Here is a 13,739-nt window from a genome sequence, read left to right as displayed (position 1 = left end):
AATAAACTAAGAAAAAAAATAAAAGATAATGTACGGAGAAATGTGACAAGAGAAAAATAATTAAGAGTAACGTTGAAAAAATATACTAAATGTTAAGAAAAAACAAAGTTAAAACTTATAAAATGGACCACGCTCTTTCCTGAATTTAAAGCTGATATGTAGGACTACAAGGAGTAATTATTAGTATAAGACAATTCTAACTCATTCTCATATACACGAAAAAATACATTAAATTGATAGGACTATAATTATATGATAAAAATTATAAAAGCGGCCTAACTACACCCTATACAGATTAGGGAAAGCTAAGATGACGATTTTCTCTCATAATAATATCAATAAATTGATAAGAATATTAAAGAAATTTAGATTGAGAAACAGAAGATAATGGATTTCACTCACATGCTGTTTTGGACATGAGTACGATTACCCTGTGCTTGACCCGTACCTATGGGCGCCCTGTCCAGCCACCGAACTACAAAGCCTCTGGTCATTAAATAACTTTAATGATGAGTTCAATGCATGTCTGCTAGCACTACGAGACACTTATTGACTGTTCATGAATGTAAAGTGCGAATAAACAGGCTTTACTTTTTGATAGTCGCAGGGTAAGTTATGAACCATCATAATCAGAATTCTTAAGTTTAAAGAGTTAAGAGGCATGAATAGAGTTTTTGGGGCTGTTCTGCTGCTGGGCTTCACAGCTCGATGTAAGTAATCAACAGTTGCCAGTGTTGTTATATTGTAGGATAATATCCATGGCAGAATAATAATGAGGTTAAATTCTGGATGAATGAACAACGCAGGGATCAAGGGACAGTGCTCGTTAAGTGATGTGACGGTGAAACAGACAAGAACAGGGGCGACAATGAAGAACAAAACAGAGTGGGGAGTGACAGTCGCCAATGGATGCGCATGTGTGCAGTTGAATGTAACGCTGTCATGCACTGGTTTTCGAACTGTGGAGGCTGTCGATCCTTCCACGTATTACTGTGTCGGGGGATCATTGTATGCTCCTCAACGGCCAATCAATCGCCAGGGATCATCCCGTCAGTTTCAAGCATGCTTGGGATGATTCCTTCCGGCTGCCTCCCCTGTCCTCCCAGCTTGCCTGTTCCTAAAATTCAAGGGCTGCTTTGATTTTTGTCAATATACTATCAAGTATCAACCACCCTCCTGCGGTCCTGCCCTTTCGTTTCGCCTCTGGGGAGTTTGTGAAATAAATCATAGTACTATTTACCAGTTATATATGAAGAATCTGACTTGGCGTGACTTTTATTATTCGTGGTTTTTCCCGAAGTTTACTACTTAGGTTGATACGAAGATGCTGGTTAAAAATAAGACAACGATGTTAAGTGTTACTAATCAATACTGTCTCCCATGTTTAATATAAGTTCTTGTTTGATTTTTATTTTGGTTCTAAATGTAAGATTCCAATCCATTTTGTCTTTTATATTTATACATTTTTTTCCTAAGAAAGTCCTTATAATAATAGTAGTTTTAGCCAATACATTTGATTAGCAAGGATATTTTAGAAAAGACAATACTTATTTATTACAAATAACTAATTTAACTTCTTTATTTAATCTACTCAAATTAATCAACTAGCTCTTATACTACCTCTGGTTCTTAATATAAGACTTCATTTAACTGTTATTTTGGTCTTAAATATAAAACCCTAATCCGTTTTATTTATTATATTTATACATTTTTTTCAAGGTAGTCCTTCTAATAATAATAGTTCTAACCAACACACTTGATTAGTAAGAATATTTTAGGAAAAACAACACATATTTATTATAAATAACTAATTTAATTTATTTCTTTAATCTTCTCAAATTAGTTAATTAGTTTTTATGATTAGAATTAGAGGTAATACTTAGAATCGGAGGCAGTATTAAAATACTGATCTATTGATTCATCATTCATCAACGTGGGGACAAGAAGAAGATTCATCAAACCTCAAATTTGGAACTCGCCGTCTCGCCCAGTCGCCCTTTGCACATAGCTCTCTTACCCTTAAAAAAAAAAAAGCCCCCGGACTAGATCCAATTGTTACTTTCTAGCCCAATAATTCGGGGCCCATTAAAATTCTGAGTTCCCATTTACCCATCTCTAAAGACAAGAACGTCCCCTCCAAAAGAAAAGAATATTGGAAATCTCAAAAGGGCGAAAGAAAGGAAAAAAGGAAAAAAAAAAAATTGCAATAAGGTTCCAAATAAAAAAATTAAATACAACAAAATCTCTTAAAATTATCAAATTATTTTAAAGTCTTAAAGAATCTCATTGTAAAAAATTTTATTTGTTTAATTATCAAATTATTCTTATTTTATTTTTAAATTTGTATTGATAGCTGAAAGAGCAGTTGTTAACAATTTATCAATATCTATCGCGATAGTTGTTAATCTTTACACGTTAAGTTATCAACTGCTCTTTTAGTTATTAATACAAAATTAAAATAAAAAGAGACAATTTAATATTAAATTAAATAAATTTTTTTACAATGAAGTCTTTTAAGATTTCAAAATAATTTAATGATTTTAAAAATTTTTTCTTACATTTAATTTTTTTGGACGAGATTTTGTTGCAATTTTTCCAAGGAAAAACGCGCCACCTAGCTAGTTTCCCGCCAAGGAAGGTCGAATGTTCCCGCCACCAAGTGATGCGCCTTGTGCGTGCCAGTACTATAGTCATTTTCCCAAACCTTCCCGCCAAATTATCTCGATTACTCCCCCACTCCCTTGTCAGAGCACCTCGCGGCCGCCATGGATGCGATGAGAAGAAGCTCCGCTGAACGGGTATTGCCGCCGCCATCTCTTTCCCTCTCTGGAGTCATTACTCGGAGCAAATACCAGCTCCGCCACCGTAGCCCCATTGGCCATCTTCAGTCGTCGGGCGCAGGTTGTGGAAATGACTCGGTCAACTACTCTTCGAATGACGACGACGACCACCTGCTTATCAGTGATCTTTGGAAGAAAGCGAAGCTGAATCAAGAAAGTTCCGTCGAAGACGATGGTGAGCCCTCTCCCATTCTGATAAAGGACCTTCGTGCCAGACGCGTTTATTCCCCGCAATCGGTTGGCGGGACTTTTTCTTACTCGAGTCCGAATGTCGATACTGTGGAATCAAAGGTCGGATCTAGTTGCGGAGATCAGGTAATGGTTGATTCTGGTTCTGGGTCAGCTTCCACTGCAGAAAACAATGACCGCGCAGAAGTTTCGAGGAGAGATAGCGAGATTGGTAGCTTGGGCGAAAGTTTGCCTTCGGAAAGTCGGAGTGGGGACGAAATAAATTCAATTTTGTCTTCAATTGTGAAGGAATATCGATCTGAGAAAGATGATGATCTCTATTCTGACGGTGCTTTGAAGACAACGAACAAAGAAACCGAAGGTCCTGTTGTGGGCTATCCTTACAAAGCTCAGGATACGGATCACGCAAGTCATGAATCGGCGGGTGAGGGCAAACAGTTACAATATTTCAGCGGTTGTCGTGATGGTGCTGGTGCTTTTGAGATAGTTGACAATTCGAACGGAGTACCTAAACTTGCGACTCCCCCTGATGATATCGTGACGCGTGGTGAGGTAAAGCTTAATGGAGATGGAGGAAAACAAGTAGAGGCTATTCATATCAAAGATACACAGTTGACTGAAAATACTGATGGAAAAGCGGAGGAATCTTCATGCCCGAACGCTGGTGACAACAAAGATTCTTTAAAGAGCAAATTTGTAAGACCTTCCAAACCTCCAAAAATTTCAGTTTCCGATCAGTTATGGTCTAATGGAAGAGACATCTAGTCACTGGTCTTAGTGATGAATGATTTAATTATGTTGAAACTAAAGCTGATGAACAATTTTGTAGTCGGGATATACATTGAGTAACTGTGGTGAAAGTTCTAGCACTTTTATTTTCTTCTTTGTTCTGTTATCTTGACAGTATAATTTTACAACTAGTGTCAATCCAGTTTTGATATGAGATATTATGCAGGTGCTAAGACCACGCTTGCAGAGGAAACTGTTCAAAAGTCCAGGTTCAGTGAGCTACAGAAAGCTGCTTCCATTTATAATGAATATGATTAAAGATGATCCTGGTAATTATTTCAAGCCACCAGATCCTTGTGATGTTATATCTATATGTAGATGTGTATAGTGAAGAAGCTAACTGGCCTAATAATTTTGCAGGCACTTCATTACTGGGTCATCGCCAAAATGGTGAAAAGGTTAATGGTGCAAAACAATTCCAACATCCTTTGTCATCTCTAAGCCAAGAAGCTTCAAAAGACCAACTGATGACATACAGTGGCCCGAGGAATGATAATGATGACTTCAAAGTTTTGGCCGACAACAGTGATTTATCTGGTGGTAATCAGTCAAAACTGACGTCTCGCAAAGACTTGCCTGAATCGCCAAAGCAACTGAGTGCTAAAGAAGTGGCTCATGACTGTTCATCCGTGCCTTCTGTGAATGAGCACGTTGAGAACGTTGAGACTAGTCTTGAACGCTTGAGCAACATAAAGGCTGAAGTTGTAAATGTTCACTGTGACAAGGATGTTGCAAATGCTGTTCCCATCAGTGTTCATGGCTGTAAAGCAGAGGCTATTGATGGTGTAGATACTTCGGAGAAACTCTGCCTTGTGAGCCAACAATGTTTAAGTCTCCCTGACGCTGATCGATGTGGTGAGAACAAGAATATTCCCAGCAGCACAGATGTTATCAACACTTTGGATTTGACCCCAAGTAATAAGGCAAATGCTGGGGAGGGATTTTGCCCAAATGCTACGAAGGGAAAAGACAATGTTCTTAGGAGTAAATCTGTAAGAATCTGTCGACCTTTCAAATCTTAGTTTTTCATCAATTAGGTATTAGACATTTATTTGTTGATCTTTAGCTAAATTTTAATTGCGCTGCTTAGTTAGTTAGCTTAAAACCATAACTCATGAAAAATGCTATGATTATATCCTAGTTGACCTTACAATTTTTGCAATGTTAGACTGTAAGTTGAGTGCCCTTTTTCTTTATCCTTTTTGTGATTTTGCCAATATGCTATTGCAATTAATGCTCTAATATGGATTTGGTTTGAGTTTTTCGCAGGTACTCAAACCATGTTTGCAGAGGAAACTTTTCAAAACACCAGGTTCATTAAGCTACAAAAGGTTGCTTCCATTTCTAAAGGATATTGCCAAGGATGATTGTGGTAAATAACCTCTCAGCCCATCCTAAAAGATAAGCTTTATTCAATGTTTTCACTAAATATGAACTATGAAGCTAATTGGCCTAATAATTTTATAGGTGCCCTGAAATTGGGCCAGTGCCAGAGAGATGAGAGGGGTATGAGATCCCAGCCTCCTTTGGTGTTTCAAAGTCGAGAGTCTCCTACAGATGAACTTAAAACAGAGAGCCGCCCCATGCATGAGACTGTTAATGAAGCAAATGAGATCCAAGATACTGCAACGATATATGCTCTATCAAACGGAGATTGCATTTCGGAGTGTTCTCCTAACTTGCCAAGTTCTGTTGCTAATATCGATTCTCCATTTACGCCTTCAAGTCCCATTATGAATGAAACTACGACCGGAGAATATTCTACTTCTGTGTCACATCAGTTATCAGTTTACGCTAAAGCGAAAAGTGACAGTTCTTCAAATGGAGAGAAGCATCTCAATACTAACCTATATTGTCAGAAGCTGCAAACGAAAACCTTGGAGAAACACACAACCCCTACTGTTGGTCTCAAAAAGGGGATTCTTAAAAGAAATCCAAGAGGATGTAGAGGACTCTGCACGTGTTTGAACTGTGCTTCTTTTCGTCTTCATGCTGAGAGAGCATTTGAATTCTCAAGAAATCTGTTCTTAGATGCCGAAGAGGTTGCTCTAGACCTTATGAAGGAACTATTTCATCTAAGAAACATGTTAGAAAGACGGACTGATGGTGCTAATGATCACCCTGTTGTTGATGAAAATCAGGTAAGTTCCATAAGAGCTGAATACGTAATCTTTCTTTTTTCCAGTTCTGTTTTTGTAGAGCTGGACAAGACTTAATGGATTAAGATCACCCCTTTTTCTGTTAATTTTTTAAAAATATATACATACTCTGCCTCTGTCTCTCTGCTTTTCTGAATACGGCATCTTATTTCTGTTCTCGGTTTTTCCCCCAATAGTGGCGTGTTTTATCCCCTTTTTCTTCCCTGAAAGCTTGCTATCGTGTTCATTTTTCACCGTGTCTTGTTCTCTGGAAATAGCATATGTGCAATCGAAGTATTGGCTCAGTTTCTTCTGCTATATGATTCAGGTGAAGGAAGCTTGCATGACAGCTTTTGCAGCAGAACAATTAGCCAAGGAACGCCTTAGCCAGATGAACGATGATCTCAACATCCATTGTAGAATCACGGTATGCCCATACTTGTATCCTAAGTGGCATTTTCAATTGATTGAATGGGTTAAAACAACTTATTTGAGGTTTTTCTCTTTCAATAATTGCAGAGCTTTCAGCAACCAAGGGTTAAATTTGCAAATTACATTGAAGAAAAAGTCATTTCACCAGGCAGGTTGTCCGGGCAAAAGTAGCACGCAAGACTTTGAAATATTTGTAATAACTTGTGTATGGCGTATTGTAACTTTCGCAAGTTATGCGGGAATTCCTTGTACATGGGAGTGAACTGTGATTGGTATATTTGAAGAATCCAAACTATCGAAGAGTCTGTTGTGAGCTACGAAGCATGTTAAAGAAAAGACAAGAAAAGAAAAAAAAAACTCCAGGGTGACAGATCGGATTCTTTTTTGTGTGGATATGGTGATGTCGAGGAATTATTGAAAATTAAGGGCTGGAAGGAAGTTTTACTGCGCTGACTGGCTGAGAAGACACCTGACGGTGTCAAGCATCACTTTGCTATTCTTTGAATACTGTAAAGTGTCCGAAATTATCTGTAGAAAGTCAAGAAATTAAGTAGTTTAATATAAGATTTTGTTTGGTTTTAAATATAAGATTTCAATTTATTTTATTTTTCATATTTATATATTTTTTAATATGGTTTTTTTAACAATAATAGTTCTAATTAATACACTTAATTAGTAAAAATATTTTAAAAAAGATAACACATATTTATTACAAATAACTAATTTAATTTTTTTTAATTTTTTTAAATTAGTTAATTAGTTTTATAAATACGACGGGACGCAGTATATTGACATTCAATAAGAAAAAAAATGAATAGCGTTGTACATGTTGCTGCATCCCAAGTTCTATTACTTCGCTGTCTATCGAATATTTGTCATATAAGTGCACTGGCTCTTGAATATTACGAATTAAAAGGAAACTTGAAGGTTTAGGTGTTTACTTGAATTTGGATTCACATTTTCACTTGTGAATGCAAAAGCTGTACAGGTAATGTTGCTCTTTCTACACGCTGTTGTCCAAAAATTATTGGGACTAAATCAAACGAACTCTATGTATCATATATCAGTTTCGATTTGAACAATCGACGCTTGACTTTCTAAATGCGATGAAAATTAGCTTTCATATATCTGATTTTGGTCTTCCTATTTTTATGAAGATCATGAAGTCTATACAGATGTAATGATTATTGCCAGCATTGTGCAAGACTGTATGAAGCTCAACTAGATTTATTATCACGTGAACGCACAGACTCATTCCACCTTGAACGACCTGAAAGAGAGAAAGTGGTACAAAGAATAAGATTTTATTCAGAACCCCTGAATATGTAAACAACTATATAAGCAAAACTTACAGAGAGAAAGAGAAAAACAGAGGAAGCTACAATAAAAGAATAACAACAAGACAGCAATATATTATTTTACATAGCCCAGCTGATCAAAGCCATAACAAACATTCTTCATCTCTCAGAACCTCGAATGCCTACACTCAGTGGGGAGGCCTCGAGGAAATCGCTTGAGATCATTGCAGTAGTTATAGATCATGAAGTACTTCTGAACCCATCTCAGTCTTCTTCTGCCATAAGCATCGAGCTCATTGGTCTGCCATGCGGCGTCAGAGAAGGAGCTCGCAGACTTGGATGAGAACCCTGTGGCCTTGAAGTTGCGATAGTAAGCCGTGAAAGGTGCTCTGGACCAATCAGTCTTCACCAAGCCTCCTCTTGTGGCCCAGTCATCAGCATTCCACAGGCTTGAATAGATCCTCATGGGTTGGTTCTTTGGGAACGGCACACCCAAAGACTCTGCATTCTTGAAAACCCTGATGGGGGTGTTATCTACCAAGAATCTGCAAAACCCAACATCCCAAAATTAGTATTAATTTAGATTTAGATTTGGATGCTTAATATACATGTGTATGGTTTTTTTGCTCACATGATGTGTTGGGGCTTCCAGATGATGGAGTAGGTGTGAAAGTTTCTGGTGGGGTCGAACCAGAGATAGAACTGTTGTTCCCTGTTGCCTTGGCCTTGGGTGTAGACATTGGTGTGAAGAATGTAAGGGTCACCGCTTAAGTTTCCCAGAAATTCAAAATCAATCTCATCGTGTGTTGGCCCTTGGGATGACAACTGCACAAAAACATGCAAATATTTATTGTCTTACTTTGATTGCCCTTCTTGTCACAGCATGAGACAAGCATCACAAATATAGAAACTTTCTTGTAAAGTGTGAATTTGTTTAATAGTAAATAACTTCGGCCACAAGAAATGATTTCTGAAACAGAGAACCATTAAAGCACAAGTCCTTTTTTTCTTTTCTTTCCATCAGCTATTGTAGTCATTAAATCACTGTACCACTCATATATTTAAACTATCGCTGTCAAGAATATTGAAGTCACAAACGTAGCATGAATGTGGACAAGTTGACAAATTTTCAAGTTTAACAACACCGAGGAAAAAACATAAAATAAAAATCCTGTAGCATGACTTGCTTCGGGGGGATAGCTACACTAAAATAGAAGTTCTCGTGAATGAACAGTTCCTCAAAAAAGGTTGATGTGCCTTGATAAAGAAATCCAATAATGAAGAAGAATAAAGCTGCTTTTATTTCGAACAAACAAAAAAAAGTATAATGAGGATGTGAAGAAAGGAATACGTAAAATGAAAGTGAAGCCAGTTTTACTTGACATGTAAAGTTTGTTATAATTATAACAAGTAAACATACGTAGTAAGCAGTGACAGTTCCTGCAGAATTGCCAGCAACGAGCTTGAGCTGCATATCAATCCTCCCAAAGAGGTATTCTTTCTTGGACTGAAAACCAGAGCCAGAGACTCTGTCTAGAGACAGAGATAGAAGCCGACCTCCACCGAAGATCTTGCCTCTGTTACCACCCCATGTTAGATCAAAATCTTGGTTGAAGTTACCAGCACAGGCAACCACCATTGAGCTAACCACTGTGGCGACAAGTAGTGGCAAGAAAAACCCATTTGAAGAAGAAGAAGCCATTTTCTTTAGGGAAGGAGAAGCTTGTGAGTTGTGATGTGAATAAATGTGTGAGAGAAAGGTGGTATATATAGGGGATGAAGGAGAATGGGTGGGGATGGGACGCGTGAGTGGGCAATAACAGAGAGAGAGAGAGAGAGGGATGAAGCTGGTGCCAGCTTAGCAAAGTTTTGAAAGCTGGAAGCTTTTGTTTGGGCATTGGTTACACACTTTTATCAGGTTCTTTTGGGTTCATTCATAGGATGTTATGCTATTCACAATGATTCTGTTTTTTTAAGGCTCTTGTATTAATGTGTAGACCCCATTTTGCTGCGAAGAATTAGACCGACTCAAAAATTTAAATTTTTTTTAATTGTTAGCTCGTTTTGTAGATTCCATGGATGACAATATAAAAGCATTTTATGGAAGTGTAAAGAGATCCGATAATACAAGAATTTGACTTCTCAAGTAGTTCAGCTCATTGTTTTTTATAATGCAAGTGAAAACCAGACAGCGGAATTATGCAGTGTTAGGAGTCCCGTGCATATTAACAGCGACTTGTAAACAATGCGTCGTCTTAAAATTTTTTTGGAGATATAGATGTAGATTAAGGATCAGTTTTTTGTTATTATGTTTTTAATAAAAAAATTTTAATCATCCCACATGTGATCCACAAAAAGTTTATTCCCATGTGTTTTTTTTTGGGTGTAACCTAGAGTACCTCCAAATTACTTTGAAATTGAAAATAATCTCTGTCAAGCTAAGGTTAAAGTCCTTCTAACAAATGTGTTTTTCAGGGTTTGAACTTGTGTTATCTACTTATGAGTGAGGTTTTACCATCTTGATCAACACTTGTTGATAGTTTAGGTTGATTTGACAATTTGATAATCAACTCTTGATTTACTGTACTGTAGAGCATAACCTAGAAAGTTAAAACGTGGTTATTTGACTCAAAACATTTCATTTGTGGTTAAGCACATTGATTTAAGTTCTTTATAAGTATATTTTCAGAATTTACAGAAATCTTTCTTAAAAAAATTTCAACTTCATATGTATGATACGCTTGGTACCGAGATATCAAATATGCACAAAATTCTCCAGAGATCAAACTTAAAAGAGTTATGTGTAATCTCTTAGTATTTATTATGAGGCACATAATTTTATTAATGAATCTACTGACTTCTTGCTTTGCCTAAAATATCTCATTTTGGCATGATTTTTCCCCCAGTGAGGGGTGAGAGAAGTAGTAGAAGAAGAAAAGGGGAATTTCAATAGGTGGTGGATGCCAACTGGGTGAAGTATGGAAGGAGAATAAAGCCACCAAGGCATATTATGTATTACATGTTTCATGGGGACCACCAATCATGGAGTGTGGAACCCCTAAGTTGATTCCACGTGGCGGGGTGAATTCTGAGTCAGCCTCCTCCTCCCATGTCTTAAACTGTAAGAAATTCAAACATGCTGATTACAATATTTAAGTTCAAAAACACAGTCACGAGGGTGGCAGAGATATGGGGTGGCATAGTTATCCAGTTGAGTTGTGTGATACTGAGAACTGATAAGCCTTTCTGCTCCCTTTGTCTCTGGCTGTTACATCAGCCTCACTTTGTCTTTTTTTATAAAAACAAAACCTCTTAGATTGGAATTGCAGAATCAGTCAATTATTACACAATTTCTCATATGAAACTTCTGCTCCGATTAGTTCATGAGTTCAAGAAGGCTTACTAATCAGAAGAAATCACAGCTGTATTATCAGAATCAACTAGCTAGCCATCATTTTTTGGGAAGATCAAACAGCAAAACAAAATCCAGAACCCTGAAACTATTATCTCACTGTACCAATTGAATTCTACAGAAGCCAAGGAAGGGATATTCTTCTTATGGATGGTCCAAACATTGGATGGGGAAGGGCTCCAAAAGCAAGACCTTGGAATAAGGGATATGTCAGGTCTAATAATCACAGGTAAATTTAATAAAGTATATGCAACTTTTTTCTAGGCTGAGCTAAGTTTATCTTAAAAATCTTTTTTGTGGTATATTTTCACATGAAGCTTTCTTAATTGTGAGGGTTTATGTTGAATTATGCAGGAAACAACTTCATTATTATAGTTATAATATGTTGAAACATATTTGAACTGAAGGGCCACCATGGAGAGTGACTTCTCACCTCATGATAATGCATTAGAGAAAAGTGAGAGAGATTCATAGTAGAAGTGAGTGGGAATCACCAGCTAGCAAAACTAGACAGAATCTCTAGCCTTTGCTGCAAAAGACATCTCATATGAAATGATGACACCTTATTTAATAAAACTATGTGATTTTTATGTATATATGGCTAACATTGGGGTTTTTCTTTTTTTTTTCCTTTAACTTATTTCACATCCATGAAACAGGAAGCATGCCTTCTTTATTTCTTTTTTTTATGATTCCTTTTGCAAAGAAAACAAGAAGCATGGTGGTGAAGGCAGTACCAAGCCACTTCATATGATTGATGCTTTCGGCCATTATATATGTACTCTTTTTTTTTTTTCATTTAAAGAAGCTTTGGGGGTTGAGGCTATTTTATCCTTGGAGAATGAGGCCAATATGAATTCCAAAAATAAAACGAGTGAAATCCAAGAATACGTAGTATGTTAAACGTATTCTTTTAGTAGAAAACTGTGCAAATCTTAAAAATAAACATATGCAAATAATTTATATGATATTGTAGTTGTAGTACAGCGTGGTTGAATTGATATGCTGGCTTGTGTTAATTATATGTTGTTCATATTTTTCTTTCGAAGTCTTGTGGGGTGGATTGAATAATTAATAATGATAACGAAAGGACAAAGCAAGGAGATGAATGCGAATATGGAATTAATGGGTAGTGAAATTGCTGGATACAACTAAACTGGCAAGTGATGATAAGGACTGAATGGTTGAGGAATGAGATGGTCTCTCATTGTTCCGTTGCATTAATTTAATCACTCAAAAAGTTAAAATTCACCAAATCACAGCTTTGTATTAAAAGTGAGGACGGCGACATCATTTGAAAACCAAAAAAAAAAGTGTGGTTCATTCCCAGAGCTCAATGATGAGAATAATGGCATTTGGGATTTAATTAATGAAAGATTAAAGTGGGCATATGCTACTTAATTAGTGACAATAATTAAATAACTAGAATAGTGCTGCAATCATATTTCAGAGATGCACCATCGTATTGTTTAATTAGCAAGAATTTTAGTCTTCCTGATTCATCTATGGCAGATATCTCTAAACAGAAACAGATAATGTTGCTGCATTTTGAGGTCAGAACCAAAATAATAGAAGGTGGGTTTTAATTTGAGAATGATAATAAGACAGAAGGTTAAAAAATCGATCAGACCCCACTTTGGTTCTAAAATTTAAGCTAATAATTAATATGACATAACAACTGGAACGTGATCTAAATCACTACGGAGGATGCTTGTCTAATTATGTTTATAACAGATATTAGGCCCTACTATTCATCCGAAATGAAAATTAAGATCGTTTGGCTCATAAAAAAATTGCTTATTTTCCACATTGTGTGAGACTCATCATGGGAAAATTTCAATTTTTACTGCAGAAACTACACTCAAGAAAAATAAATACATTTTCTTTTTATGTACAAAACATGATGGACCTCCACCAATTTTTTTCTGTTTTTAAATGTATTATACTCCTCTAGTTTTAATATAAAACTCCTTTTGTAGTGTAAATTACACTATAAAAGAGGTCTTAATTTTAGGATCAGAGAAGTAGTATTGATGTTGTTTTTTATTAATGGTACTCATTGAAGAGAAGATATTTTAGAATTTGAAAGGAAAAAGTGAAAGGCAGTGAACCGTGGAAAGGAAGCAATGAAGAGATCACAAGGAAGAGGAGAAGGGGAGGTGGGTATGCGTTATATTATTTATCACTGAGCTGTTGAGAGTGCATTGAACATACGATTTTTTATTTTTCTTCTTATATTTTGCTGGCTGAATTGAACAGTACATAGTAGTTGAAACAAAGGCGTTAATGTATGTTGGATGAGACATCAATCAAAAGCTAAATAAATAAGCAAATACATTGAAGACATGTGATGATAAGTCTAATTTATGCCTATTTAAATGATTATATTCTCGCCCAATTCCCATTAATTATAGCACAACCTTACTCGAGAAATTCTTTTGAATTATTAGAAGAGATGACAGCCACAATAAGAGCTTTGAAGGATAAATAAGACTCTCAAGATCTCTTATATATGAGCAAGTATAAGAAAAACACTTGCTAGAAGGGGGAGGAAGATTGTGATATGAAAGAGAGAGAGCCTGTGAGAAATTTGAAATATGCAGAGATGTACTATCTCCGTCTTTAATATAAGATCTCGTTT

General features: G+C 36.3%; 2 protein-coding genes across 2 annotated transcripts; one reads left to right on the top strand and one right to left on the bottom strand.

The window, feature by feature from the left end:
- The first annotated feature begins 2,750 nt into the window (after positions 1-2,750).
- On the top strand, positions 2,751-6,909 carry LOC114746892 (uncharacterized). Its single transcript, XM_028935172.1, has 7 exons — positions 2,751-3,725; positions 3,985-4,087; positions 4,179-4,810; positions 5,088-5,190; positions 5,286-5,959; positions 6,285-6,383; positions 6,476-6,909. The coding sequence occupies exons 1-7, from the start codon at positions 2,766-2,768 to the stop codon at positions 6,557-6,559; spliced, it is 2,655 nt and encodes an 884-aa protein (XP_028791005.1). The 5' UTR covers positions 2,751-2,765; the 3' UTR covers positions 6,560-6,909.
- A 764-nt stretch (positions 6,910-7,673) lies between these two features.
- Positions 7,674-9,412, bottom strand: LOC114746894 (xyloglucan endotransglucosylase/hydrolase 2). Its single transcript, XM_028935174.1, has 3 exons — positions 9,107-9,412; positions 8,318-8,511; positions 7,674-8,231 (listed from the first exon to the last, which is right to left on the bottom strand). The coding sequence occupies exons 1-3, from the start codon at positions 9,386-9,388 to the stop codon at positions 7,853-7,855; spliced, it is 855 nt and encodes a 284-aa protein (XP_028791007.1). The 5' UTR covers positions 9,389-9,412; the 3' UTR covers positions 7,674-7,852.
- Between the last annotated feature and the right edge of the window lie 4,327 nt (positions 9,413-13,739).

This window comes from Neltuma alba, unplaced genomic scaffold, assembly GCF_004799145.2.
Source record: "Neltuma alba isolate B1F8T4 unplaced genomic scaffold, ASM479914v2 tig00005133_pilon, whole genome shotgun sequence".
Lineage (NCBI taxonomy): Eukaryota > Viridiplantae > Streptophyta > Magnoliopsida > Fabales > Fabaceae > Neltuma > Neltuma alba.
The sequence above is the reverse complement of the archived record's forward strand: the minus strand, read 5'-3'. Positions and strand labels throughout refer to the sequence as shown.